Here is a 27,847-nt window from a genome sequence, read left to right as displayed (position 1 = left end):
TGAACTTTACAGAGCACAGCCGTGCCCCGGCACAGGAACAACCTGGGAGAGGGGCAGGAAAAAGCAGCGCTCGCAGCCTGCAGGTTGCAGAGCCGTGGGGAGCCAGCTGCTGTTTAGCACTTTATTAAAACAAACATGAAGAGGCAACACCCGCTTCGCCCCAACTCGTGCTCTCCCACGGGGAAACTGCCGCCGAAGGAAAACTCAAACAGCAGTAAATGAGTTTCAGTGAGGCAGGTTGTAGGTCTCAGCCTGCTTGGGGGACGTATCAGACCCTCAGATCCAAAGCCAAGGGTGACCCACAAGTGATGATTGCAGAAATAGAGGGCAGGAAGGAGGGCAAGCAGCCAGCTGAACACCTAACCCATGTGAAATGAGGTGCTGTCTGTCCCCCCGCTCAGGCAGATTTAACATGTTTCCATTAAATCAACATGAAAGAAGGGAAAATCCCATGGCTAAATTCAGATTAGCCGGAGCTGTGAGCTAGGAGGTGATCAACCTGGGGACACCTGCTAGCAGAAACAGGACCTGAGAGGCCACCTACTCCCCCAGTGAAAAGATTGTCCTGGAAGACATTAAAGTGCCTAAATTCACCGAAGTCCCACCGTACAGACCCACGGGGGGACAACGAGGGCTTCATCCCCTCCACAGGCCACAGCCTCGCAAGGGGAGTGGTCCCATCCCACAGGCATAGCTGGTGGGTAAGAACTTGAGCAGGAAGAAAGGAGAGGGGAGACAGTGCCAGAAAAAAACCCCTACGCTCACCTTGGGAAGTCTGCAAGGAGATGCCTCACCCCACTGTCTGCATTCAGCTGGCAAAGCTCATTAAAAGAGGTGGCCTTTCACTGCCCTTTTCAAACCTGGAAATTCAGGCCTCTTCCATGACAAAAAGAAAAGGTGAATTAAGAGATGAAACGCCGGAGGAGGAGGTACACCAGCCCTCCAAGCCCAGCTACAACTGTGCCCACCACCAGCCGTGCCCAGAGGAAATCCAGGGAATCCTCCAGGCGCGCGTGCAGCTTCAGGACCTGCCTGCGTGTGCTCTCCCGGTCCCCGGAGTTGTCAATGACATGACTCGCTAATTTGCGCTTCTCGTCCAGCGGCAGCTGGGAGGCGATGCGAGCTTCTGCCTCGGCCTGGGACAGCCTGTTCCTCTTCATCAGCCGAGACAACTGCGTCGGCGGGTCGCTGCCGGGATGGGAGGGTGGCACTGAGATGGCGGTGCGGGAAGGAAGAGGGGGTTTACCTGCCTTCCTCAGCACGAGGGTCAATAGCCGCGGTAAAGCGAGGGGGAGAGATGTGCCACGCTTCATTTCAGATCTGGCGCAGGCATCCTGCACTCGGGTCAGCAGAGACACCCCTGCAGCGCTGCCCAGGCTGACCGCACTGCGTGTTTTTGGCATTCCCACGGCCCGTAACACCAGAGCAGTGCCCCAAACCCTGCCCCAGGCAACAGAGCACAGGTTGTGGATGGCCCAAAGACAGCGATTTCCCCTATATGATGGTGCCAGGTTTCAGGAAAACCTCAGTAAGAAGCCCCTCGTACACTAGGATAAAGGAAGGTGTTGCTTCTCACGCCTACAGAAAAGAGGTGGCGTTATTGATAGGCTTCACACCAGGGCTGCAGCTAAATCCTCACCAGAGTGAGAGGGACGTGACGGTCCCCTCCAGCCTCTAAGAGAGGTGGCAGCATCCCAGTCCTCAAGGTTCACATGGCACTTACCAATAAACCAAGACAGTGTATTTCATAAACTTGGTCAATCTGTTGGTCTCAAAGAGCAGAGGGATGTCGAGGATCACATAGCGGTAGCCTGCAGAAATGACACCCCCCCCCACCCCCCCCAAAAAAGGGAACAGCGTTACTTGGATTCCCAAATCCCTCGTGCTGCACGCACACCATGGCCACAGTTGCTCCAGCAAAGCAAGCGGGAGAGCTCTACAGCTCCACAATTACAGCCGAGAGGAGAGCAGAGCCTGTTTGCCCTCCTCCCTCTCGGAGGGAGGAAATGGTTTCATTCCAAGTTTCCAGAGGAAAAAAAAACCCAAAACCAAAACCAAAAAAAACCCTAACCTGGATGATCTCAGACCAAAGGTGAAGCTGCAGAAATATAATGAGGAGCTGAAACAAGAAGCTCAAATGAAAGTGCCTGTGCCTGGCTGGCGAGAGCAGCAGTCACGCTATCGTTGCTGGCCTCTCCAGGGGAGCAGTGCCCACAGCAGAATTTGCTCTCCTCTCTTTCACTCGTCCAAGACTTTACCAGGCTGCGGTCATTTGAGCCGATGTTTCCCAGCTCAGTTTTCTTCCCTTTATGGAAAGCTTTGGCTGAACTGTTCCATTTTTCCAAGGAAATCCTTGTGGACCTCTCACGGCTGTGACACTGAAACGCAGGGGTGCCTCCAGGCACAGCCCCAGGGCCTGAAACCTCACCAAACCTGGTGAAGTTTGGTTTAAAACTGCCACCGCCACACAGAGCAGCCAGTGGAGGAGAGCTCATAACCGCCAGCTGCCATCCTCCCAGACCCTGCAGCCCACCCCAGGTTCTCCACGTGCCTCTGCCCTTTGTGAGCACCAACTCCCCTGGCAGACGGCAGCGTTTGGGGATGTGGGGGTATGCCCTGCTGAGCCTGGGGGAGCAGGCAAGGGTAGGGGAGAGTTGTAAGTCAGGACCTCGCTTCCCTGTGTGTCCCCCAGCCGAGGGGACACCTCCAGTTTTGCTGGTGTCCCCTCTTTATAACCCAAACCCCCTAACCGAGCTGGCCACAGCAATAAAAGCCTTGACAAAGACATCATCATCCAACAAGCCACCATTTTACCAGCATCTCCATCCAGAGAGACTTCTTGCTGCCCTACGGTTTGATCGATAAGAGCTTTCCTTACACAGCGATCCTTAGAGACAACATCCAGCTATCCCAAATCATTAAAACCTGACTAATGAGGACAAAGCAGCCTGCTGAAGACACACGGCGCTCTTGCTGAGGGGCAGGACAGCATCCGCCTCCTGAGCCCACAGCCCCAGGTTCAAGACTCCATCTCTGGCTCCTGGCTTTCCTGCCTGTTGCTTTCTCTGCGCTTTCTCCTCCTCCTCCTCCTCACCCTGCAGCACAGCACGGCCCCACGGTGCCCCAGCACAGGCCTATTCAGCTGTCACAGGGCTCAGCTTTGATAAGTTCCGCAAAACCAGACTGACTCTATTAAGACATCCTTCTGTCTACATGGAGACCTCCAAAACAGCTGGTGATCTTATCTGGCATTTGATTAGACCAAGTTTGACAGCTGTATTTGTTATATTTATCAGGGGAAAAAGCAGGACTTTGGAAACCACAGCTGTCAGCCCATTTCTCACCTTATCGAGACTAAAAGGGCTCCGCAGCTTTCACTGAAGCCCGGGGAGGTTGGGGGCAGGGAAGAATATTTGGCCGTTTCAGAAGGTATGACATTATCCAGCACGTAATCTCAGAAGAGGCCTCACAATGCTTTTCTCAGGCCCTACAGATGTACTTTGAGCCATAGAAGAAGAAGGTGGTGAAGGGCAGCAGTGAAAGGCAGGACTGAATCCTCCAAACGCCGACGCGAAAGGCCACCGGTGGCAGAGCACAAAGGCCGTCACTCAACGTCAGCTCCCCTTCTCCTTCCCCGTCCCTCTCCCCACTTTAAAACCAAAGGCAGAGCAAGCAGGGACAGCTCCTGCCTGAGCAGGAGTCCCCGTGTGCTGGGACACGGCCTCTTACCTAGCACAAAGTACTTCCAGATCTGCTTCAGCATCTCCTTCTGGATCTCTGGGTGTGTGATGGAGTTCAGCAGCTGCCGTTTCTCCGGGTGGGAGAAGATAATGTTTCCTAGAGCCTCACGATTTATCTCTCCATTCTCCAAGAGGATCTCAGTGCCAAAGTAATGCACTATCTGCCGATAGGCCTTGAAGTGGGGCTGCACCACTGATAACATTAAAACAGCCGGAGGTTAGAGCCAGTTCTACAGCACAGTTGGTGTTTGCATCAGCGATTGGCCTCAAATGAGTTTTGTTCATTAAATAACTGAGCTTATTCTCCTCAGCGGGCAGCACATCTGCCTGCCAGCGCATGCTGAACCAAGACCGGCATGGCTCAGCACTGCAGCCCGGCAGACACCTGGCATTGGTGCTGCAGGAAAGCATCTGTAAAAAACCCTCTCAGCCCAAGGTCCCTTTGAGGGCTGACACCCGAGAGATCGAAGCATCCTGCAAACATTAATTCAGCGCCACAACCCTCCCTTGTGCGTGCTGCTGCTCGGGGTTAGAAGTCAGCAGGGCGGGTGGGAGGACTCACTGACGGCTACCAGCCAAGGCACAGGCCGGAACAGGGCTGAGCTGATTCCCACCACCTGCAGGGCGAGGAGTTGAGCAGAGAGATCCTAAAGCGACCAGGACCAGGATCAGGTTTATTTTAGCTGCAAACTTCAGCACTAGGTGAATACAGCCTGGCTGCTGCAAGTTGGCTCTGGCTGCTACTAAGGTTTTTTACTGTCTTTCACCTCAGTCACCAAATTCTTCATGAGAACGAACACAGAAACCTAAGAGATGAATTCCCAATAGGTATTTGCAGGGACTCTGATGTTACGTGAGCATATAATTTTAAAGCCACCAAAAAATCACCAACAAAAAGGATGCAGTAATAAAACCATAATTAAGATCAAGCTGAGGCTAACCACAGAGAATGACAGACCGTATATAATTTTCTTTCCAAAATCCAGGAACATTGCCACAGGTTGTAACCTCAGGCCAACCTAATAAAAGTCTTTAAGACCAATTTCTTTCTTCTGTGGAATTTCACATCGAGGCAGTTTCAGGATGAGTGAAATCCATATAGTAAATAAACACATATAAAAAAGGAATTGGAGAAAAATGAAGTGATTGGTAGAAAACTGACACTGAGTATCTGTAGTGTTTTCCTATCATCTCTGAGGGCTTTTAGCGCCTCCAGCAAATTTTCCGCACCTTGAGGGGAATTACAGTGCAATAAAATGTTAAGAGCATCACAGCTTTGAGCGGCTACACAGTAAGTTCTTCACCAAATAGAAAAGCGCAGGCACTTCAAAATGACACCGCCTGCACCACTGCTCAGCTGCAGACCCGAAACCTTCTGCATACAAAATCAGCAGCCCTTCCCAGAGCGAGCACTGCTCTCCTTGTTATCCCGGTGGTATAGAGCGATTAACATCTCACCCCGCATCGCACAGGTAATCGAGGAGAGTAGGGTCTGTTCCAGTCCTGCTGAGGCAGGGTCTGGATTTCTGGGTTTCTTCTGTAGCCAGGAAAGCACATTTCCAGAGCAGTGAGAGGCAGGTGTGCTGTGCAGAAGCACAGACCGAATTCCCTCTGATCTGGGATATTTGGAGCCTCTTTTTTCTGAGCGCATTAAGGCACAAGTACTTTTGTGGACCAATCTCTCGGTATTTACAACCAAGCAACATCCAGCACAGAGGGAAATTCTCTTTCAGTGTGTTAGCAATCCCACCGAACATAACCGAGTTACAGGATGGGTGTCCTGGGGCTTAGGGGGGACATCAGATCAGCTGAGGGAACCCGCTTTACAGACAACTGCATTTATTTTGCCCAGAGTTGGCTTTCAAAGTCGGGAAGCACTGCACTTCAGGAGAGGGAAACTCAGGGCAAGATCTCCCGACAGTGTTTGTTATTAGGACAAGATCTTTTTTTTTTTTTTTCTTTATTAAAAATATATCCTAGTTCCAATCCTCCCCAAGACAGCAGCTCCACACAGCCTCATCGACTGGGGAATAGGAGGGCAACACTTATCTAATGTACCCAGAGCACCCTCTGCCGTCTGCGCTTCCCCGCATCAATCCCAGTTGTCAGGGGAACCTCAGGGAGAAAGATCAACTATGCAAAACTCACCCTCCCTGGCAATAACATCGGCATCAATCACGGCACAGCCCAGTTCCCGGAGTACGGCCACCACCGTGCTCTTTCCCGATGCGATTCCACCCGAGAGTCCGACCAGGAACATTGTGCTCTGAAACGGAGAGAAAAGAGCTTGAAAACATGCCAGGACAGGGCTGTTTTGTTCATGCTGTGCACATCGAATATTCATCCCAAACAGGCAACTTCATTCAAAGCTCATTTTCATATGTTCTCAGGGCATCACTGAGACATTAGCACAATTTTGGCACCTCTCTCAGCTCAGTACCCCTGTTTTACAGGCTGAAGAACAGTGTTGGGTTAAATGAGGCTTCCCTGGACCCTGCTAACTCTGGATGTGCAATGTGAGCCAGCCCTAAGTTCCTCCAGCTGGTTTACCTGCAGCTCCACCCAACTTGTTTCCCTTTTAGCATCTGCACCCATCAAGCCACAGTCTCACCTACAGCACCCTAAATCAGAGGACATTTCTGGCAGGGTTGTCGAGGGTGACTCAGGATCAGTGACAAAGGGGAAGAATTCAGACAACATCTCAGCCCGGACCAAGAAATGCGAGGACTGAGAGGGAGAGCCCTGCTTGATCTCTACAGCCAGGGTGTAAGAGGAGATAAGCTACCTCTGACATAAGCAGGATGCAAAGCACAGAAGCCAGTAAGTAAATTGCATCCCCATGCTACTTGGAAGCCAGCGCAGTCATTGACAGCCCAATGGACAGAAGAAATCATGGCTCTGAGCAGCAAACTTGCGTCTGTTAGCTTGCAAACATGGCACTAAATGCAGAGTCTGTGCTTGCCGATGACCTCGAGGCTGGGAGGTAACCCCCCAGCCGACCCAGAGCAGACGACTTCTCTCACAGTTTCTGCACCGAGATCTCTCCCCACTCAGTCCAAACCCTGCAACCCTCTAAAATCCCACTTGCACCCTTTCAAAACCAAAAGGCTCAGCGACGCAGAGGCAGCTCTGGACAGGAGTGGGTGCTCCTGTGAGCAAGGTGGTATCTGTATCCCCAAAAAGGCAACACCCACAGCAGGCTGGGAACAGACCCCAGCGTCCCCTCTCCAGCCTCCACGGACCAACATCAGCCCCAGCCAAGGGCGTTCAGGGCTTTGTGCAGCCAAGCCCTGCAAATCCCCCAAGGACAGAGGCCCTGACTTTGCCGTCACCTTGTCCAGGGTGATGCCACCCTCATGGGCAAGAAGCCTGACCCTCCCAAGCCCCAGCTTGTGGCTGTTGCCCCTTGCATCTGAGAAGAAACTGGCTCCACCATCTTTGGCCAGGAGCCACAAGCTGCTGGTAGACAGCCCTCAGCTTCCTCTTGGCCAGAGGGAGACCCAGCTCCCACCATCTCTCCCAGCGAGCCAAGTACCCTAAAGCCCAACGATCTCAGTAACCATTGCTCTGCCTAACCTGGTTCTGGTGTCACACCTCTCTCCAGACACCATGGCTACTAGCCCCCCCCAAAAACTCTGCACATACAGGAACCAGGTACCTACTGCCGTACTGTACCCGACGAACAGGGACCACGCCGCTTTGCACCCAAGGGCAGCAGCTAGGAACACGGGCCTGCAGGACAGCTGAAGATGGGCGAAAACACAGCACTGCTTTCTTTTTGCTAGAAAAAAAAAGACACTTTTGTCATAACTTGATCCTACACACAGTACCTAGACCCACGGTCTTGGGGGGAGGAGGAGGTGGGCAAGTCCTGTGACAGCTGGAGGCAATTCAGCAGAGGGAGGAAACAGGAGATAGAGCAAAACCCAGCAGCACCTGCCAGCAGCGTCGCAAAGCGACTTTGCTTCATGGCTGCCGAGAGCCGATGCCAGCCCGCAGCAGCACCACGTGCTCTTTTCCATTCCAAGACACCAGGCGAATGGATCGCGTTATCTCAATGGGGTTAACTTGAGCAACAACAAGGGGGAATTCAAAGGGAATCAGAAAGGGCATGTATAATAAACACCAGTGGTTTGCAGGAGGCTTATGTAAATCCCAAGCTCTGTTGCCAAGCAAGTACCCAGTGCCTACGGGGAGCCTTTCCCGGCTTTACAGTGGGCTTGGCGTGACAGAGGGGCTGTTTCTCTATTTATCGCAGAAGGTTAAAATCCTGCCCTCCCCAGCAGGATTTTATACACCCTCTGCAACAGCCTGCAAGGGCTAACACTGCATGAGGAGAATCAGGCCCTTGGCGTGCTGCCTTGCAGGGGTAGAGGCTCCACTCACGTGTTTTTTAAAAATACACATAAAAAACTCTCCTGCCCATGTAGAGTAAATACAGGGTTTTAACTGCAGTAACCCAGACTCTCTGGCCTCCAGCCTCAGCTGGGACTTGGTCCCAAAAAACCCTGCTATTTCCGTCCCTCCGTTACATACCTCTGCAGGCAGGCGGCTTGCTGTGAGAATTACTGCAGGGGTAAAAGCACTTGGAAGGGTTAGTCTAGAAACCACAGCTAAACAGGGCTTGAAAACACTTGTGCTGTCACAGGGCCTGTACAGATATAAGATCCACGGTACAAGGTATAAATATTTAACGAGCTTGGGTTTGAACTGTACACAAGGGTAGAGAGTCCAGCCCATTCCTGCAGATGTTACAGGAAGGAGCCAGAACCAGTTTTCCCCAAAATACACCATATTTTAGTGTATGTGGCCTGCGCCAACTAAATCAAATGTGGGGAAAGCCGAAACGCGAGCCACAGAGGTTAGTCAGACTGGAAAACTCGGCAAGTTATTCCTGCTGTGAGGAATGGTGCCCCGGCAGATGTAACCCAGAGCCCTGAGGAAGCAGCTTTTAAAGACTGAGGTGCCCGAATTTTCCCTGTGTCTTGACTCCTCTGGTTTTTGAGCACAGCACAAGTCGCTCGCCTCAAGCCATCCATCCAGCACGCCACAGGGCTGAGGACCGAGCCGAAAGGCGTCCTCCAGCACCATGCTACAGCCAGCCCTCCTCCAGCTCCCATCCTCGGCTCTGACTGGGGCCTGGCACAGTCTGTTGACAGACCTGGTGTTTGGCTTGAGGAGGCTGCAATTAAAAGGAAAAATCATAAAATACATTGTTACCTCGGTGGGGAAACAGCCACCACCGCAACTGTCACCACGAACCACCCCCTGGGCCTTTTGGCTGGTACCGAATCAATCCCCCTGTGCTGATGGTTTTCGCCGGGCACGGTCCTGACTGCACAACGGCGCTTTCCCGGTGGTCCCGAACCCGGCCCCCGGCCCTGGCCACCCCCCGCGGCCTCCCTAAGCCCAGGCCCTGTGACACGGTCGGGGGTGGGTCAGGCTGGGCCGCCCGAGCGAGGGAGGGCCGCGGGGCAGGGCCGGGGAGCGGGGCAGGGCCGGCCAGGCCCCGGGGGGACCGCCCGCACCGGGCCGAGCCTGGCCGCCGCCAGCGGGGAGCGAGGGCCGGAGCGGGTCCCCTCACGGTGCCCTCACCCACTCACCCCCGGCCGGGCTTCAGGCGCGCTGCAGTGTCCCGCGCGCCTATTGGCTGGTGGGAAGCCGCATCCCCCTCCCAGCCAATCGGCGCCGCCCTCATTGGGTTCGGCCCGCCCCCTCGGGCAGGAAGCGGGTGGGGGCGCGGACACCGCGACCACGGCGGGGCCCGGGCCGCGGCTCTCCGCCACGGCGGGTGGCTCCGCACGGCTGTCCCGGTGTGAGCGAGCCCTTCCGCCCCCGGAGCCCCGCCCCGGGACGCCCCCGAAGGCCGACGGGAACTGCAGTCCCGGTCCCGGCGCGGTCCGGCCCCCGTGTGCCGGCGTAGACTACCGGTCCCGGCATGCCCCGCGACCCGCCGTCCAATCGCGGCGCGCTTTGTTGCGGGGGTGCGGCAGGCGCCGAGGCCCCGTTTCAAGATGGCGGACGACGGTGAGACAGCAGTGAGGCGGCCACCGGCGAGGCCTCCGCGGCCGTCGGCGGAGGAGAACGACCACGAGCACTGCAGCGACTGCGAGAACGAGGCGGAGCACGGGTCCAACCGGGGGTGAGCGCCGGCCGGGGCCGCCCGCCGCGGCGGCGGCCGGGCCCATTGAGGCGGGCAGCGGCCGGGAAGTGAGCGGCACCCCGCCCTACGGGCGCGCTGATTGGCTGCTAGGCAGCATCCCGCGCTGCGATTGGTCGAGCTGCCCGTCGGTCTGGCGGGGGGGAGGGGCCCGCTGGCTCCCATTCACGCCTGTTGTGGGAGCGTGTCCCGAAGCTAAGCAGGGTCGGGCCCGTCCGTGCCGTGGATGGGTAACGGCCTGCGCGGTGTCTGCGGGGCAGCCAGAGAGCGGCCGCGAGTGCCTTCTTTTGGCAGAAATGAGCCCAATTCGCAGCTCTCCTTGTCCTTGCCTCAGGGTGTGTCTCCCCACAGTCCCCCGGTCCTCCAGCACGAGCCCCGTCCCCCTCCCGGCGTCTCCGGCACCGCGGTGGCACCCGGGGCGGTGGCATGCTCGGGCACGTTGTCCCGCTCCCCGGAGGCTGTGGCCTCCCGCCGCCGTCCCTGCGCCCTGGAAGAAGGCCAGGCTTCTGCACGCCCGTCCCGTCGTTTTCCTAAACGCAGCCCAGGGTTTTGCAAAGCTCGGCCGATGGCGTCCAGAGGTGTGAAATGGTGAAACAGCAACAATTAGTCTGGGAGTGAGCATGCACGGCGAGGCAGGTCCTTGTCTACGTAGGAGAGATGTAAAATCCCTAACGTAGTACACACGTTACTCACTGCCTTAATTAATAAGGCACAGAGCTGCCTCACCGTGCCTGTGGTTTGCAGGAGAGGCTTCGTCCTCGTTCCTGCTGGCTTTGCGTGCAGCAGGGCACGTCAACGTGTGGCTTATGCCACATCGCGGATTTCCAGAGTTTTCCAGAGGTTTTGCACCTCGTGCGTCACGCACCTGAGCCTCACCGGGCTCCTCTTCCCGCTCACCCCATGCCCCAGCAGCTGCTTTCCCAACCCTGTGACGCAGAGACCGTCGGCTTAAAGAGCTCTTCTCCCTCCGTCGGCAGCTTTTCCTAGGCAGTCCTGCCTGTCCAGTAACCAAACTGCCTGTCCAGTAACCAAAGTGAATAAAAGGTCATGCAAGAAATATCACAGAGGGTTTTTTTATGACAGCACAGATGCCCGTTTATATTTTATTTGCCTCCCGGGTGTGGCACCGTGTCTCAGTTTAATATGTTTAGCCGTGCTTGGGGAGATTTTTCTTTTCTTTCCCTCTGACATGATTAGGTTTGTGGAAACCAGAGCCAAGCAGAGAGGAGACACGGTGCTTAATCACCGTTATTTCCCAGCCCAGTAGCTCAGGCTGCCCTTTGCCAGGAAAAGGTGTGTTCTTGAGCCGTTGTCGTGTCTTAGCATGGGCATTGCGTCACCTGCAACCCCGAGGAGTTAAAATGCAGTTACCTGCCTGGACTAGCTTGAGCATTGAAGTGCAGCAAGCTAACCGGGCAGCCTGGGAAAAGTCCAGTAACAAATACACCTAGAGAGTTTGGATTGCTCGGTAAATAACATTAAAAGCATGGCTGATGGGCATAGCGATAATGAGCGCAAGCCAGGGAGGGTTTGGAGCTGTCTGGCAAATCTCCTGTCCTCCCCAAAACTTAATGGAGGATCCACCTAGGAGAGAAAAGACCAAGCACTAGGAAAGGTGGTGGTTTTCTTTCTTGATGCACATTGGTTCTGTTGATTTTTGTACTGTTTTGTTATGCTGGGATGTGGAAGTGTTTCTGGTCACCCCAGCTGAATGCCGTCCCCAAAAACTGGGCAGGGGAAGTGCCTTGAGCTGCTGGGGTTTGCAGAGCAATGCTCAGAGTCCTGCCTCTGCCCAGTTTGTGTTAAGAGTCACTGGATCTTGGCTCTGAGATTTAAAACATAAAAGTACTACTTAGCGAGAGCAATACTTCCTTTCCTTTTAAGGACAGGAAAGACGAATTGAGTTTCCCCCACTTCGGTCCCGTGTCAGCACTGGGAAGTGGCTGCACCGCTCTCCGCTGCAGCTGTCCAAGTTGATTTCCCAAAGAAAAAATATCCCACTTTCATATTTGCTGTGATTTCCTTTGTGTGGAGAGGGCTTCTGTTGTGTCTCCAGTGTCTGTGGAGGGTTTATTACCATTGTAGATAAAAGACACTGGAAAGGTAGGGACACCGGCACGGGCTTTGCTCCCCGGAGCTGCTGCGAGCCCGGTGGGATTTGTCAGTTCACAGGCAGTGAATGTCACTTGAGTGTCCCAGCCCCGTGAAATGTGTCTGTTCTTGGCAAAACCACCTGGGAAAAGTGGGTTTGGGTGCAAAAAGTTTGGGGACGGTCCTGTGTCATGAACTGGGTTGTTGCTGGATGGGGTGTGGGGAAAGCAAAGGGGCTTTTACTTGGTGGGACAGCGGGCAACTGCCTGGTTTGGCAATCCCTGCCTGCACTTACACCATGAGAGGATGTTCCTGGGACAACCGCTGTGCTCTGACATGCAGAATTTAGTTTTAGGTATTATATGGAGCACAGTAATGGCACACTCTGCTTCAGGACCCATGCTCTGCCATCTGCAGAGCCTGCCTCATCGCTCTGGCCCCTAATGAGATTACAGCCTAAGTACCGCACCCGATTAGCCCCAGGTTTGGCAGAAAGATTTTCCAGCACCTAAATATGGAGCAGGGATCTACTATTTCTCATCTGACACCTTTCAGGCTAGGAAGCAAGGCTGTGCAGTGGAGGAATTGCAAACTGCACAAGCCCTTGCCTGAATCTGCATTTCCAGTTTGGGTTTTGAGGAAGAATGAGCAGTGTTTGGTTGGTACCATTTGCTATCATAGGTGTGAGATGGTCTGAGAGCCTGAGCATGGCGTTTCAATTTGTGTAATGAAAGACACTTTTTGATCGCCGCAGTGTGTACGCTACGGGAAATAACTCCCAGCCTCTGCCATCTAAATCCCCCCATGCTGACCCAGGGCTTCCCACTGGGCTTCAGGAGCTGAGGGAGCTGCGGGAAGCCAGCCGCAGCTGGAGTTGTCCTCCCTTGTGCTTTCTTCCCCCACCTTGCAAAAATAAAGCTCTCGGATCTGGGAATACAGCAGGAGCGCATATAGATCCAGGTGATAGATAAGTGGGTGCTGAGCACCAGTTTGTTACTGGATGCGTCTGGTGTTTGCCAGCCTCCAGAGGAGCTGAGCTGGTGGAGGACAGTCAGTCTGAGCCCACCCGGTTTATTTAGGTACTTCCAAAAGTCTATTTTCTAGATTGCTCAGGTTGTGGGTATTATTTTCTGTATCGTGGTTAGCACCAGCTCCTTTCACTTGAGCTCCAGGAGCCATCCGGTAGTGGGGAAGGGGGGTTGCACCAAAAGGTAATGGCCATGATGGCAGCAATGCCTTTCCCAGGAGAAGGGAGAAGTGTTTTCCTTAGTCAGAAAATGGACTGCTGCAATCCTGCAGGTAATCGGAAGACGTTCCGCATAGCGCAGCCAACGCGCCCTTCTCCACCTGCTTTATCTCTCAAAGCAGCTCGAGCTGGAAAGGAGATACAGGAGGAGAAAAGTCAGGAGGAAAAAAGCCATAAGTACAGCCAAGGAGGGCCATGGGCTGGACAGGAGCTGGCCTGGTGGTTAACCCTCCCTGGGGAGTGAAACCCATTTCAGCCCTTGCAGCTTCATGGGTAACATCGGCTATGGTAGCTGGGATTTTGGATGGTGGTGGCTCATCCCAAGACACCAGTAGGACATTGCCATTAACTTGGGGAGCATCCGGGGGGCTGCAGCTACACTGGAGCATAAAGAAGAAGACATTTGCTTTCTTCAATGGACTTTAAAATAGAAAATACCTATAATTGTTGCTTCCCTAGGTGTAGCGAGTTGGACCTTCTGGTTTTCCAGCATTTTCCTACATGCTGGTGATTCCTCTACTGGGTTGGTTTTCATCTCCTGGCTGGAGCAGGGCCCTTCCCCACGCCACAGCACCTGGGAATGCAAAACCTCATCCCACCTTATGCCACCCTGATTTCTTCCAGGTCACGACAGCTTTGCTCATAAATCAGGGAGGATTTTTCTCAGCGCTTTTACCTGCGAGCCCGGTGTGGGGGTGAAGTGATATTGGTTGGGCTGAACTCATTAGCGCCAAGCTGGGAGTTGGCAGCTCTGATTTATGAAGCAAGGCAATGCCGACTGAATACACAGGGGCTGGGAGGATTTTGTTTGTCGCATCTGACACCCGCAGCATCCCGACGTGGAGGTGACCTGGGAAAACGTGTCCATCCCCCTTGGAAGGGGCAGCTTCCAGCATCTGCTCTCAGTTATGCTCACAAACCTGCCTTGTGCCGTCAGTTTGTGGTGTTAAAATTGGCAGGAAATCAGTTGGATGTGTTTATTGCAGCTCCACGGTGGATGGTTTGGCTCATCCCAGGACCTCGGTGTGGCCGTCCTGGCTGGTTGGGGATCTGCCAGGTCTTGCCCGTGCTCCTCTGCAAGGAGTTAAAAAAAACCCATCACACATTTGTCACTAAAATCAATAGCGGTGTCAGCACCGCTTTGCCGTAATTACTTTTGCTGTCATGTCAGAGCTCACGTCTCACCAGGTGGAGGTAAAGCCCTTTCCCGGTGGTGGGAGGAAAAGTGAGATGTACCCCCCCGGGAACAGTTCAGCAGCGCCGCGGGATGCTGATCTGCACAGAGCTGCGGCTTCACGGCTGCTCCTCTCTCTGCTCTGCTGCAAGCACTTAGTGTGCCTCTGGAGAAGAGGGGGGCTTCTCATCACGCCCCCTTTTGTGGAGCAGCTCACCCTGCGCAACTACTTGTTCCCTGTGCAGGTGAGCAAATGCTTGCTGTTTCCCAGTGTTCTGCATGGGGCTCTGCCAATAGATGGGAATCTTTTTCCCCAGCAAATCTGCAGAGTCTCTGCTGCTGTTCAGGTTTTGTCCGGAGGAAAGCCTTCCCCAGCTCAGCTGCTCTGTGTCCTGCAAACCAGACGTCTCTGCTCCGCAGGGCGATGGCTGCCCGTCACGTCGGGTTTCTGCTCCGCGAGTGTCAGTGGCCTTGCCGTCCGCAGGCTTCTCTACACCCAGCCCCTCCCAGCTTCATCCCTCAAAAAAACCATTTCTCTATCCGCTTTTTGCTGCTTTCAAAATTCATTTGCTGCTCAGCCCAGGGATTTTTTTAAAACTTATTCCTCTCCCGGCTCTCTCCTTTTCTTGACCTTGCTCAAATAAATAGTTGGATGCTGCTCCAACATATTTTCCAGTGTGTTTCTTCTTTCCTTTCCCTGCTCCACCCTCTTTGCTGCTATCTTGTGTTTGGTAAAGACATTAAGCCAGTCCAGGAGTAAGCAGCACTCGGAGCGGGAGTTCCAGGCTGGCTGGTGCCTTTGGTTTACCGTCTGCCTCTGGGCAGATCAGAGCTGTGCTGTTGTCCCTGCTGTGAAAACAGCAGTCATTTTGGGGGTGCAAGGAAGGAGCCACCTCTATATTGTAGAGTAAAAAATATACTGGCTTGGATCCCTGAGCTGAGATTTGGGGAAAGAAGAGGATGAGGTCCTGAGGTCCCCAGGCACAGGAGGGCAGGGACGCGTACCACAGCATCTGGGCTGGCAGGGCATCCCTGGGGCAGGCCCAGTCCTGCAGAGCTCGTACTGGTTTCCAGCCAGACCTGCTCTGGTATGGGCGATGGTGCCCGCCGGTGGTGGGCTTTGTGGTTGTAGGTGCTGTGGATGTGCCGCTTGATGCAAAGAACAGCTCCCACCTGGGATTCTCCATGGCTCCGTCCTCTCCCCGTTGAGCCAGACACGGGTTATGGTCCTCAGTGAAAACAGAAGAGGAAAGGTGCTGTGGTTTTACTGCAAAATAAACTTGGCAGTGCTGACAGAGACAGGGCAGAGCTGAGCGACACTGGTGGTGTACGCACTGTCCGCCACAACTTGCTTTGCAGAAGATCCCTCATGCGTGTTGGACGCTGGCAAAGCACCCCTGGCCCGGTGTCCCCCCTTTTCTGCTCTCATCCCTCTGCTCGGTCCCACTTCACCCATCTCTGGTGTTGAATTTCCACCTGAGCCACGACCCTCTTGGAGACTGTAACCTTGTTTTGGGGGCTGTTGGCAGGTCGCGGCTTGGGGTGCTCCAGCTCCGCAGCACTAGCATTGCCTGCCCTGCATTGGGGTATCTCACGCAGGGGTGAGATCACATATGCCATGCCAGGAGTAAGCATCTCTCCTGTGTTTTGGCGTCAGGTCGCTACCCTGGACTTGCCCATCAGCGAGGCCAGGCTTGGTGCAGGGTTTCATGCCTATGGCTGCTTTGGGGTGATCATCATCTTGATGTCTGGGGCTGCCCTGCATCCATGAAAGGAGGAGCAGTGCCCTGGCGCAGGCGCTTCCCACCGTGCGCTCCCAAAGAGATTTGCTGCTCGATCTCGATTTTCCAGCTCCAGCATAACAATATAATAATTTTCTAATATAACAGCCACCCGTCTCCCTAGATCATCACCTCTGCAGGTTGGGTGACAGTTGGTGCAGTGTCCTTGGCCACTGGCCCCTCCATGGCACCTGGAACTGCTGTGGTGCCTTATCCTCAGGGCCAGACCAGCATTTGCTGCTCCCACATCCATCCTTGGGCTCAGAGAAGAGGAAAATCCCTACACTGGGCATTGCTGCCGCTCCATGGGGTGGATTTGGGCATGTGGGGCTGAGCAGGGTAATGTGACAGCAAAGATGCAGTCACCTCCAGTGTGGGGCTCACTCCCCACTGCTGAGCAAACCTGCAGGGTGGGAGATGTTGGTGCTGGTCTGCTTTTGGGAGCTCACTGCTGGGAGGGATGCCAGGGAGAGGACACGTGGCTGCACCCCCCGTGCGCCTTGTATTCCGCCTCCTGGAGCCTTGGACTCAGAGCAGGGAGCTTGTGTTTTCTTTAGAGAGCTTCAGAAACCCTATAAATGTTCTCCAAAAGAAAACCCCAAGGCTCCAATGATGTTTCTTTTGTTCCCTAGCGGCTTGAGTCCAGCAAATGACAGCGGAGCCAAAAAGAAGAAAAAGAAACCCAAACGGAAGAAAGAGAAAGGAGGAGATCAGCCCGACCAGGCTCAGGATCAGCCAGTGAAGGTGATCGACCCTTTCCTGGAGTCGCAGCCCTGCACAACAGTCAGCCCCATCCTGAACGGCTCCAGTGTAGCTTAGGGCAAGGAAAGAGTCTCCCGCTCCTGGTTTTAGGCACTTGGCTGCTCAAAAAACTTAAGATTTAGAGTAATTTCCCAGCCTGGCTCTGTGCGTGGGAATTCCCATTGCTGCGGAAGGTGTTTGCGAAGCGCTCCAGGGTAAATGCGGTCCTTGGCTGGATATCCCAGCCAGTTCCTGCATTGCGGTGAAAGGGTCAGACTGGCGCCTCCGAGTTATTCTTTCCAGACACCAGCTGCCTCCTTGCAGGCAGGGAACCGCCACTCTGCCACCTGCCAGCTTCCTCTCCTGCCCACAGCCAGCACAACGAAAGCATTTTGCTATTCTTGGGCGACATCTGATGTTGTTGATTTTTGCTTGATTAACATAAGAACAGCAGCCGGGTCAGACCAGGGTCTGTCTTACCCCTCTTGGCTTTGCCTGATCCTGACTAGCAGCTGGTGCTTCGTGAAGGACCATGGGACATGCAAGGTTTGTCCCTCCCAGCACTGGCAGTCACCCCTCTTGTCCCCTCTGGTCCTGTGGCAGGGGACACACACACAGATCTGCACATCAACAGATGCTGTTTTCTGTCTGATGACCAGTGCCCATCCAAATATTTCTAATATTTTGTCCTTCTGACTGTGCAGAGCATTAAATTGGGGCTTTGGGTGTTTCAAACCAACTTCACTGGGAATCGGAGAGGAGGTGGGGTTGTGAATTCAGCGCAGAGCTGCCCACTCTGCCAAGGTCTCCCTGGGGAGGAGGAGGAAAGTGTCCTTCATCTTGACTCAGCCTCTCTGCCTTGTCCTGGTCTGCGGTGCTCAGGGACTGCTCTGGAAGCTGCAGTTTGCAGATACAGATCCATCTTAGATGGAGGAGGCTGAAGCAGTGAGAGAAAAGCCACCACAGAAAGCCCAAATGCTGGGTGTGGGTTGACCCAGGATGTTTCTGCATGGGTGTTAGCCAAGGTGAGGCAGGGAGGTTTGCTCCTGGGGCTCACAGCACCCTCTTAACTGGAGCTTAAAGCATTTTAAGGCAGTTCATCCATCTCCTTTGACCCAGGAGTACCTAGAAACCAGGTCTAGGTGTGTGGCAGGTGGCTGGTAAAAGGGTTCATCCATCTTGTAGAGGGTTACAAGAGGACCTAGGCTGGGAAGGGAGCCTCCTGCCCACTGTCCCCTTCCTGGCAGCGCCCTGAGGCAGGGTTAGCTCCAGGTTCCCCTAATGAAAAGCTGAAGTACAGACCTGGTGGCACAGCTTACTCATTTTGTCTTTCCGCCCTCCTTTTCTGCCCTCAGGTGAACTCTTTACCCGCTGAGAGGATCCAGGAGATTCAAAAAGCCATTGAGCTCTTCTCTGTAGGTCAAGGCCCTGCCAAAACCATGGAGGAAGCCAGCAAGAGGAGCTACCAGTTCTGGGACACGCAGCCGGTGCCCAAACTAGGTACGTATAGCCCCTCGCCGTTTCGTGCTCCTTAGGAGAAGCCTTGTGGTCCCCAGGCTGCTCAAAGAAGCCCTCAAAGAAGCCGGTCTCTGGCCAGCAAGCAAGTCCCTGGACAGCCCCTCACTGATGTCCTATCTGGGCTCCCAAGGCATCAATGACACTTCTCCACCATTCAGCATCATGGACTAAGCAGCCAGCCCTGCCGCCGGAGAGCTGTACAGGTGGCTGGGGGGGTAAAGAGGGACGAGGAGCCGTTTCAGACATCAGATTTGATGCCTCCTGCATTTGGGCATCCCTTAATCTCAGGCTTTAGTCCTTGAATTGGGTCTCCCCAGCCCTCTGTGCCCAAGTTTCATGTGGAGTGTTGCCAGCCTTCCTCTTGTCAAGTTGTAGGGGACTTGGAGCTAACCAGCTCTCCCCTTTCTGGGGGTTGAAGCTTCCCAGGAAGGGGTCCTTGGTGGGGAAGGTAACTCGGGGCGAGACAGGGCCAGCCAGTGATGGGAGCCACTCAGGGAAGCAGGTCCATGTGCTGAGCTGCCGCATTGTTGGTTTGCTGGGTCACACCAGCCTCTGGCATGGGCAGGCACTGGGGCTGAGCCAGGAGAGGAGAGGCACAAACCTCACAAGCATCTGCACCCCCAAGCTGCCATGACCATCTAAAGATTGGGAATACTATCTCTTCATCCCCTCTTCCCCCTGCAAACAGCCTGGCTGTGCTTCCCAACTCTAGGCCTTGCTCCAGTCCTTTATCCAGTTTGCTCCTGATGCTCTCAGCCTGCATCAAAAGTGATCTGCTGTCAGTAACGAGGCGTTTCTCAGGGTGGCAGCAGCGCTTGGCAGCTAAGCAGATCTGAAAGGAAGAGGGGTGCACTGCCGCAGAGCTGTGTGGCTGGAAGGCACTCATTCCTGAGCTAGTTGGAGCAAACCTGCAGCGCTCTTAGAGTGCCCGGGATTGCTTCGCTTAGTCTCTCTGCCCCTGCATCCCCCAGCAAAATCCATGCAGAGCTCAGGAGAACTAGCGAATGAGTCCGAGCCCATAGTTTCTAGATTTACCCGAAGCTTGTCATGGCTTCAGATTAGCTGCTCTTCAGTAATTTTCTTCATGGGGTTGTGTCCGACCCCTCTTGCTGCAAACGCTATTTGATTCCGTTTTCATGTTGTCAGCACCAGTCTGAGGCTTTCTTTGGTCTCAAAGACTGTTTGATGGAAGCGATGGTTTCAGCTCTGTGCTGGAAAAGTCATAGTGAGATGGCATAGGGTTAGGTGAGACAGCAAAGCCTGATCTTGCATTTGCCCTTTTTCCCAGAGGATCCTGGACATGGCAGACATCATTTCTGCTTCTTCTTGGAAAGGAGAGGCACAAAACAGCCCGCTCCTCCGCACACCAAATTTCTGGCTGTTCTCTGGCTGCCGGCCACTCACTGGGTCCCAGTGTCTCTTGTGGTCCTTGCTCAGGAGCACGCTCTGGCACACAGCGTTACATACACGAGGCTATTTAGGGTCGGGTAACAAAAGTGCTGTGGGATTTTTAGAGCCAGATTTCAGAGCAGTTCAGCACCTGCTCAGAACAGAGAGGACGGCCAGGGGTGAGCATTTCTGGAAGCTGCCCTGGGTGGGTGTGATGGGGGCAGTTCTTGCTCTGGGCTTTCTTCCTCTCCCCATTGCCTGGAAACGTTTTCAATCCCTTTTTAAGGGAATTCCTAATTAGCACAGCTTGCTTCTCTTGGCAGCGCTCAAGTGATGCCGCTATGTTGACATCCCCAAGAAAGCTGGTGCTTGAGCCGACATCTCTTGGCTGAATTGGGGGCTTTAGGAGTCAGTGTTTTTTCAACAAAAGTTGTCTTGTTCACTGCAGCTCTTCTTTAAGCACAGTGGGAAGGAAACCCTGATGCTTGCCAAATGGCAGAGGCCAGAGCTGGCGGGGAGAGAGCCACCATCTGATGGTGCGGCTCATGGAAAAGTGCTGGCCAGAGCTGGGACTGTGGGGTTGGGGAAGGATAAGGCATTGCATATGGACCTGGAGGACATAGCTGTGGCCCTGAAGCTCTGATCAGTTTGGTCACCCTCCTCTCTGTTGCCTGATCAGCTCCACCATTGCCGTGGAAGGGGTTTTAATTCTCTGCCCCTGTGTCTCGACAAATGTGTGGCACATCCCAAACTGGGTGGGTGCAATGGTGATCGCTGGCTGCCTGCACCAGGGACCTGGAGTGGGTGACATGAGGCGTGTTGGTCACCAGATTGAGGTGCTGGGGACTTGGCCTCAAACGGTAGATTGCATCTTCACGTCTCCCTGCTCTCTTACAGGAGAAGTGGTGAACACCCACGGTCCCGTTGAGCCAGACAAAGACAATATCCGTCAGGAGCCATACACCTTGCCCCAGGGCTTCACCTGGGATGCCCTGGACCTTGGGGATAGAGGCGTGGTGAGTACCAGCAGCTTGGCACACACATATTAGGTTGGCGTCTCCGTTGCCTGTTGGCAGTTCCATGCTTGGACTGCCAAAGATGCTTCTGGGAACGGGAACATGTCCCTTACCACACCAGGCAACTCTCCAGCTCAGTGGTCACATCATCTCCTTGGACTTAGGTGGGTCTGACTTCCCCCACCGTGCAGTTACCTCTCACCCTTCCAAGGCTGGCTTGGTTTCTTCATGGGGATGAACAGGGACTTCTCCACATGCTCTTTAAGTGTAAGGATGCCTGAAGCCAGGAGTTTTCCCTTTGGAAGACCCTCCAGACTGTGACCCACCGCCCTGGGATGTGACCTGAGGGCAGCAGGACTTAAAACCTGTATGTCCTGCTGCTTACCCCGGTCTGCAGTGGCACCGGTTCAGGAGCCTGGAGCAGGGGAACATGCCCGTAGCAGGGACATGGCTGCACATGGCACCCGTTGCTGTGGCCACACAAAAAGTGTTCACAGTCCTGTCTCAGGGCAGCTGGGGCATGTGATGGCTGAATAACTTTCTTAATCTGCTTGGTCTCTCCTGCTTTAGCTGAAAGAGCTGTACACACTTCTGAATGAGAACTACGTGGAGGACGATGACAACATGTTCCGGTTCGATTACTCTCCTGAGTTCCTGCTGTGGTGAGTGGCACCACAGCCGCGGAGCAGAGGGTGTTGGATGCTGGCAAGCCTGATCCTAGTGACAGCACTGCAGCTGCCTTTGCTTATCCCATCTCACTTCTTTCTGAAATCTCCGTTCCCCATCTGTCACCGTGCGTGTGTGCAGTGTCCCAGGTACACTGCAAGAGGGGTCTCTTGCCCAGCCCTGCCTGCCTCTGGCTTCTTTGAGATGTGGGAGCCTAAACCAGGATTTTTTTCCTCTCTGGTTTGATCCCTTGAGAGTTTGTAAAAATCCCGGTAGCTGAGGAACTTCTCAGCGCCCTGGAGCTGTAGGATGAAGGCGGCTGCCAAGTAATGTTGCCAGCAATAACACCTGGAGACCTGTTGCAGCGGAGCTGCTGTTTCCTCAGGGTGTTCATGAGTCGAGGAACATGGATTTATTTCCTCCTGTGTCGCTAGTGAAAACTGGCCTTGGCCACAGAGTGCAGGAATTGCCCTGGATCCCAGCAGTCCTGCCTTGTCACATCACTGTCACCCTCTCGTCCTGCCTGCAAACCCACAGCTGCGTTGAGCAGCCTGGAGCAGGACACAGGGCATCCCAGGACATGGTGGGGAGGCAGGAGCAGGTACACTGGGGAGCTTTGATGGGACGTGACTTCTGAAGTGTGTCTCTTCTCCAGGGCGCTGCGTCCTCCAGGCTGGTTGCCCCAGTGGCACTGTGGAGTCAGAGTTGTCTCCAGCAAGAAGCTGGTTGGATTTATCAGCGCGATTCCAGCCACTATCCACATCTATGACACGTGAGTGCTGCTTGGCTGCATTTCTCATCCTGCCCCTTGATGGCATGTGGGGCTTCCTGGGAGTGCTGAGGAGGTCTGGCTATGTTGTCCTCCCCAAACAGCCAAGCCAGACTTACGCTGTTCAGCCATGGAGATGCTTTGGTGCTTGGAGGAGAAGGTGGGGGATATTTAAGGTGGGCAGTGAAGTTCTGTGCAAAGACATCTTGTAGTTAGCAGCCGTGAAGGCTGTTTTCCTCAACAAGTGAGGTCAGCTTAGAGCTCTGGCTTACATAAATCCTCCAGGGCTGGATGGAGACCATTTCCCTGGGAAAACCTTGAGTAACAGCTTAAGGGAGAATTCTCCAAACCCAGCCCTTGCCCCTTTGGCCTTCCCCAAGGCTTTGACTCCTCTTTCTGTTGAAGGGGCTGGAGGTAAATTGCCCAAGGCGTTGGACTGATCCTCCCAGGTCAGGACAGTTGGGTCTCATGCTCTGCATTGTTTCTTTCCCAAGAGAGAAGAAGATGGTAGAGATAAACTTCCTGTGCGTCCACAAAAAGTTGCGCTCGAAACGGGTGGCTCCAGTTCTGATCCGTGAGATCACGCGGCGGGTTCATCTGGAGGGGATCTTTCAGGCTGTTTACACTGCGGGAGTGGTGCTGCCAAAGCCTGTGGGGACTTGCAGGTGAGTGTCTGTGGTTCTCCAAAGAGATTTCTGTCTGCAGACCTTCCCTTGCTGAGAACCCCTCTGTGGCATTTAGCATGTGTGGGATTCCCTGGGACAGGAGATCAATTCCAGCCCAGGTTTCTCCTCCCCACACTGTCCTTCCAGGATTAAGTCCAGTAGCTTTGCTTAAGCTGCTCATATATCACAAGACAGGAGACTTTCTGCAGCACAAGTGCTTCAGGCCGCCCTTGTTTTTCGCTGCGGGAGCTGCTGGCCTCTTCACGAGCCGGTGTGATGTTCTTGCTTGCCCTCTCATGGCAGCTACGAGAACCTCGTGCCCATGCAGCTGTCCTGCTGCCCAAGAACAAGTCTCCCACCGTGTGTTTCTGCAGGTACTGGCACCGGTCCCTGAATCCTCGGAAACTCATCGAGGTCAAATTTTCTCACCTGAGCAGGAACATGACTATGCAACGTACCATGAAGCTTTACCGGTTGCCCGAGGTGGGTGCCAGCCGGGGCTGTGAACCACGAAGGCAGAGCTCATGAATTGCTCCTCGCTGAGCAAGGGGTGAGGCTGGGAACTGGAGACAGAAACATCTCGGCCGAGGTCAAGTCCTCTGCCTGGAGAACTGGGGTTTGTTTCATGTAGTAAATGACTCTGTCAAGCCATTGCGCTTTATTTAATCTTTATTTATTTTTGCCTGGGTACCTGCATTTTAAGGGCAAATTCTTGCAGCTAGAGGACCCTGTGAGCTTTTGTTTCATGGTGAGTCATATCCTGTCCTCCTGGTAAAACGAGAACGCAGATATGACAGCCTTCATCTGTCCAAACACAGCCTCGGAGTGACCTTGAATTTGGTTAGTCCCTCATTCTTCAGTCAAACTGATCGGTTCTGTCACTGCAGTTGTCCTGCTGGGGAAGTTCCCCAGCTGGATATGGGAGAAAAAACAAACAAAGCATTAAAATTGCCACCACCTTCCCCGACCTTGTTGGCTTCCTTCTGTCGGTCAGAGCTGCTTGTTTCGGTTGGAGAGCGCTGCTTCAGTGCTGGGCAGCACATGGCTCCTGTCTCCTGCCTCCCACCGCAGCAAAGGCACCAGCTGCTGTTTTGTAGTTACCGATTCCTGCGCAGAAACCCAGGCCCAGAAGCAGTGCATGCTGCTTGATCTGGGCTTTGCTGAGCGATCCCAACCCTAGATTAGAAATCGAGTCCAACTGGAAATAACATCAGGCGCTTCCTTGCAGTGCCTGGGGCACGTCTCCCACCCTGTCCCTGTCCCGAGCGGGAGCAGAGACCTGGAGTGAGACAGAGATCTTGTGTCGTTAGTGGGTAGGAGGCTACTTCCAGCGGGACTTGACCTGGCACGTGGGGCTTTGGGACCCGCTGTGCTTCTCTGCGGTCTTTGCCATCAATGTTATGGCCAATCGCATCCATTCTTCTGCCAGGCAAGCAGGGCTGGGGGGAAGAGTGCTGGGTTGTGGGGCTGAAAATGGGCTGATCTAAGCAGAGAGTGTCTCTGTGCCACTTGTTGGAGAGCCCTTGGGTGATAAAAGCCACCATGCAACCAACAAAAATGATTTGTCCTGCTTTCTGTAGACTCCCAAGACTCCCGGCTTGCGGCCAATGGAGAACAGAGATATCTCTGCAGTGCACAAGCTCTTGACCGATTACCTGAAGCAGTTCCACCTGATGCCTGTCATGAGCCGAGAGGAGGTGGAGCACTGGTTCTTACCTCAGGAGAACATCATTGACACCTTTGTGGTAGAGGTGAGGGAGCAGGAGCAAGACAGTGGGGTGTTTTCCTGGGCTTCTGACTCCACTGGAAGAGTGTGCAGTGAGCTGTGGGAGTGATTGGGGAGGTTGCTGCCCTGGACAGTGAGATGCTCTTCCAGGGTGGGAGGGTTGAGCTGCTGGAGGATGGTGCCTCTCCATTCTGGGCTGCCCCGAGTCTCCTCGCAGGGAGCCCACACATCACTCAGACTGGCAGAGCCCCTGTAAGGCTCTGGCTGGGCTTTATCCTGGCTCTGACGTGTTGCGGTGTCAATTCTGGCTTCCAGAGCGCCCCAGGGGAGGTGACAGACTTCCTGAGCTTCTACACGCTGCCCTCCACCATCATGAACCACCCTACTCACAAGAGCCTGAAAGCTGCTTACTCCTTCTACAACGTTCACACCAAGACGCCTCTCATCGACCTCATGAGTGACGCTCTTATACTCGCCAAGTCGGTGAGTGATGGCAAGGCCGGGGCAGCACCACTGGGCACTGCGCAGCTCACCGCTCGCCTGACCACCCTTGGGTCTGTGGGGAGGGCCAGCCATGGGGCAGGGCTTGTACCCAAGGATGTACAAACCCAAATCCTAAAGGATCTGCTGCCCGGGAGAGGGACGCAGGGGTAGCCTGAATCTTCCAGCTAGCATTGAGCTGAGCTCAGGGTGTCTACTCATTTCTTACAGCAAACAATATTGCCGTATGTCCGTAGCACTTGAGTTGAGGGTGGGTACGCCGATGCCGAGTTCTTCTCTGGCGGTCTCGGTCCCTTCTTCTTGGGGTGCAAGGCTGGGCAGGAGAGGAGGCAAGCAGCTCATGGATGGGAGGAACTCCCTAGCACGTAAGCGGGAGGAGCTGATGGCTTTGTGTCTTTCCCATGCAGAAAGGATTCGACGTCTTCAATGCACTGGATCTCATGGAAAACAAAACCTTCCTGGAGAAGCTGAAGTTTGGGATTGGGGACGGGAACCTGCAGTATTACCTGTACAATTGGAAGTGTCCCAGCATGGCACCAGAGAAGGTCAGTGCCCTGGGGTAGCGGGGTCCTTCAGCCCGGCCAGTGCATGGGAAGGGGTCTTGTCTCCACAACCCCCAGGGAGATGAGTTTGCTGTCACACACACCTTGGCGTTCACAGGCCAGCTGCTATCTGGTGCAGTGTTACACACAGTAACAGGTGAATCCAGTGATGGCTCCTCTGTGCTCTCTCCACTGTGCCTGCACAGAGGGTGTCCCTGGGGAAAAGCACTCGCCACTTGTCTCCCCAGGCTCATTTTACTCTTGGACTAGTGCAGGTTCAGAGTCCTTTACCTCAGGTGCATCTGCACGGATGACCTCTTCCCTCTGTGGAAGGAGGGCAGGTACAGAGAGGAGACAGGCAGAGGGCTGCAGGGTGACAGATGTGACACCAGCAACTGCGACAGTCACCTGGGAGGTGGTTACGGTGCCCTGCAAGCCTGTGCAGGACCTGGGTGTCACTGCACTGCCCTGCAGCCTGCGTGTCAGTCTGTTGTGGTGGAGCGAGGCGAACAACAGCCCCTATAGAGAGAACAGATGCACTCAAGAGCCATTGGGTTGCTGTTGAGCAGGACCCCGTGACAACGGGGAGCTCTGCCACCATGGTCGCCTGTAGCATGTCCAGAGGGGCTGAGCCAAGGGATTGCAGGGGTGTCACTTTGTCCCTACAGCCAGCAGATCGCTCCCCACCCAGCCGCTCCAAGTGCTGCAGCTGTAGGCACCCCATCTGCCCGCTCTGGGCCATTTTTAGGCAGCACCCAGTTGCTACTGTATCTCCACCCCGAAGATGTGGTTCAGCATCTGTCCGGTCCACAGCCATCTTGGAGGGGACAGTGCTTGAGAGCCAGAAGCTGCCCAGCTGCATCAGCGCTGCAGCCTGACTGCGCTATGTCACAACAGCTAATTAATGCTTTAACAGCAGTAACGGGGCTTTGGTTCCCCCTTTGCAGAGTGTGTGAAGCCAGGTCTGCCTCTGTGGGTACAAGCCCACGTGCCTTAAACCAGCCTTGCCCTGCTGCTGAGCCTTTCAGAAAGCTCCAGGAGGTTGCCGGAAGGTTTCAGCAATCCCTTTTCTCACTGGGAGAGCTGGTGGATTGGAGAGCCTGGTGCTGGGAGCTGCTTTCTGGCCATACCCTGTGGTTGGGGCTGCCAGTGGCTCCAGCGGGTCGGAGCCTGGGACCGGCCACCAGCACGTCCTGTCATGCAGTGGCCGGAGAGCGCTCAGCAGTGCCAGCTGCCTGCAGAGGAGCCTATCCTAGTACAAGGCTCTCAGGAAGCAGCTTCTCCCACATCTGTAAATAGCTTAGAAACAACCTTGGCTTGTAAATCAAGACTGTCTTGCAGACTGCCCAGGCTTGTCACACCCCAAACATTGGTCACCTCCCCAGACTGGAGCTGGGCAGGGTCTGTGCACCCATTCGGCTGCACACCCAGGGCTCTCCCTGCTCCCAAATATCCCAAAGCTGGTGGGAAAACCGACCGCAGATGGTGCTGAGCCCTCCCAACCAGCACGGCGAGGGCTTGTGAACTGCATCTGCCCGGAGCTGACTCTGGGGCAGAGGATGCTGGTGCTTGGCACATCTTGACCTGCTGTCTCTGTTGGCTCCCCCAGGTCGGACTGGTGTTGCAGTAAGCGAGCCCTTGCCAGGAGAGCGCGCCGCCGGCGAGGAGCCGGGCCCAGTGAAGGTGCTGCCCTCGTCCTTTCCGCCAAAGCCAGACCCACGCCGGGAGAGGTGGAACCGAACCAGCCGCACAGCCACCCACCGCCTGGATTCACTGACCGCATCCCGCAGCGCCGGCCGCCGCTCCCCCGCTGGCATCAGCGGTCTCCTTTGTTTTGATTTAATTGCATCCTCGTAAAGACGTGATCAAGGGAATGTAACTGCTGAAACTAGCTCATGATTGGCATATAATGGAGTTAACGGGTGAATAATAAAAGTATATATTATATATATTTTAAATCTTTCCTGTTCCAAACTGACATGAGTTGCATTCGTCTGCTGAAGGCCACCTCCAGGTTGCTGGACCGTGACTTTTCTCAACGGGGCCAACCAAGGTAGATGCTCACTGCGCCGAACGGCTCGGCACCGGCATGGTGGAGCACCGGGATGCGGTGGCCAGGCTG

The 27,847-nt window shown here is 54.5% G+C and overlaps 2 protein-coding genes across 21 annotated transcripts; one reads left to right on the top strand and one right to left on the bottom strand.

The window, feature by feature from the left end:
• Positions 1-107: 107 nt before the first annotated feature.
• On the bottom strand, positions 108-9,632 carry DCAKD (dephospho-CoA kinase domain containing). 20 transcript variants are annotated; one of them, XM_030022038.2, is made up of 7 exons: positions 9,344-9,550; positions 8,902-8,922; positions 8,277-8,391; positions 5,889-6,006; positions 3,730-3,933; positions 1,724-1,811; positions 108-1,188 (listed from the first exon to the last, which is right to left on the bottom strand). In XM_030022038.2, exons 1-7 carry the CDS (start codon positions 9,436-9,438, stop codon positions 903-905), a joined length of 927 nt encoding a protein of 308 aa, XP_029877898.1. In that variant the 5' UTR covers positions 9,439-9,550; the 3' UTR covers positions 108-902. The 20 variants fall into 20 exon arrangements, with proteins under 20 accessions (XP_029877898.1, XP_029877907.1, XP_029877912.1 ...); XM_030022047.2 differs by lacking the exon at positions 8,277-8,391 and adding an exon at positions 7,403-7,521 and having other exon boundaries at positions 9,344-9,430; XM_030022052.2 differs by lacking the exon at positions 9,344-9,550 and adding an exon at positions 9,029-9,321.
• On the top strand, positions 9,569-27,672 carry NMT1 (N-myristoyltransferase 1). The gene is made up of 12 exons (XM_030022035.2): positions 9,569-9,882; positions 16,825-16,936; positions 18,289-18,433; positions 20,738-20,856; positions 21,427-21,518; positions 22,178-22,294; positions 22,786-22,956; positions 23,331-23,439; positions 24,537-24,707; positions 24,998-25,165; positions 25,591-25,728; positions 27,335-27,672. Exons 1-12 carry the CDS (start codon positions 9,755-9,757, stop codon positions 27,353-27,355), a joined length of 1,491 nt encoding a protein of 496 aa, XP_029877895.1. The 5' UTR covers positions 9,569-9,754; the 3' UTR covers positions 27,356-27,672.
• The last annotated feature ends 175 nt before the right edge of the window (positions 27,673-27,847 follow it).

Source organism: Aquila chrysaetos, chromosome 8 (genome assembly GCF_900496995.4).
Source record: "Aquila chrysaetos chrysaetos chromosome 8, bAquChr1.4, whole genome shotgun sequence".
Lineage (NCBI taxonomy): Eukaryota > Metazoa > Chordata > Aves > Accipitriformes > Accipitridae > Aquila > Aquila chrysaetos.
The sequence above is the reverse complement of the archived record's forward strand: the minus strand, read 5'-3'. Positions and strand labels throughout refer to the sequence as shown.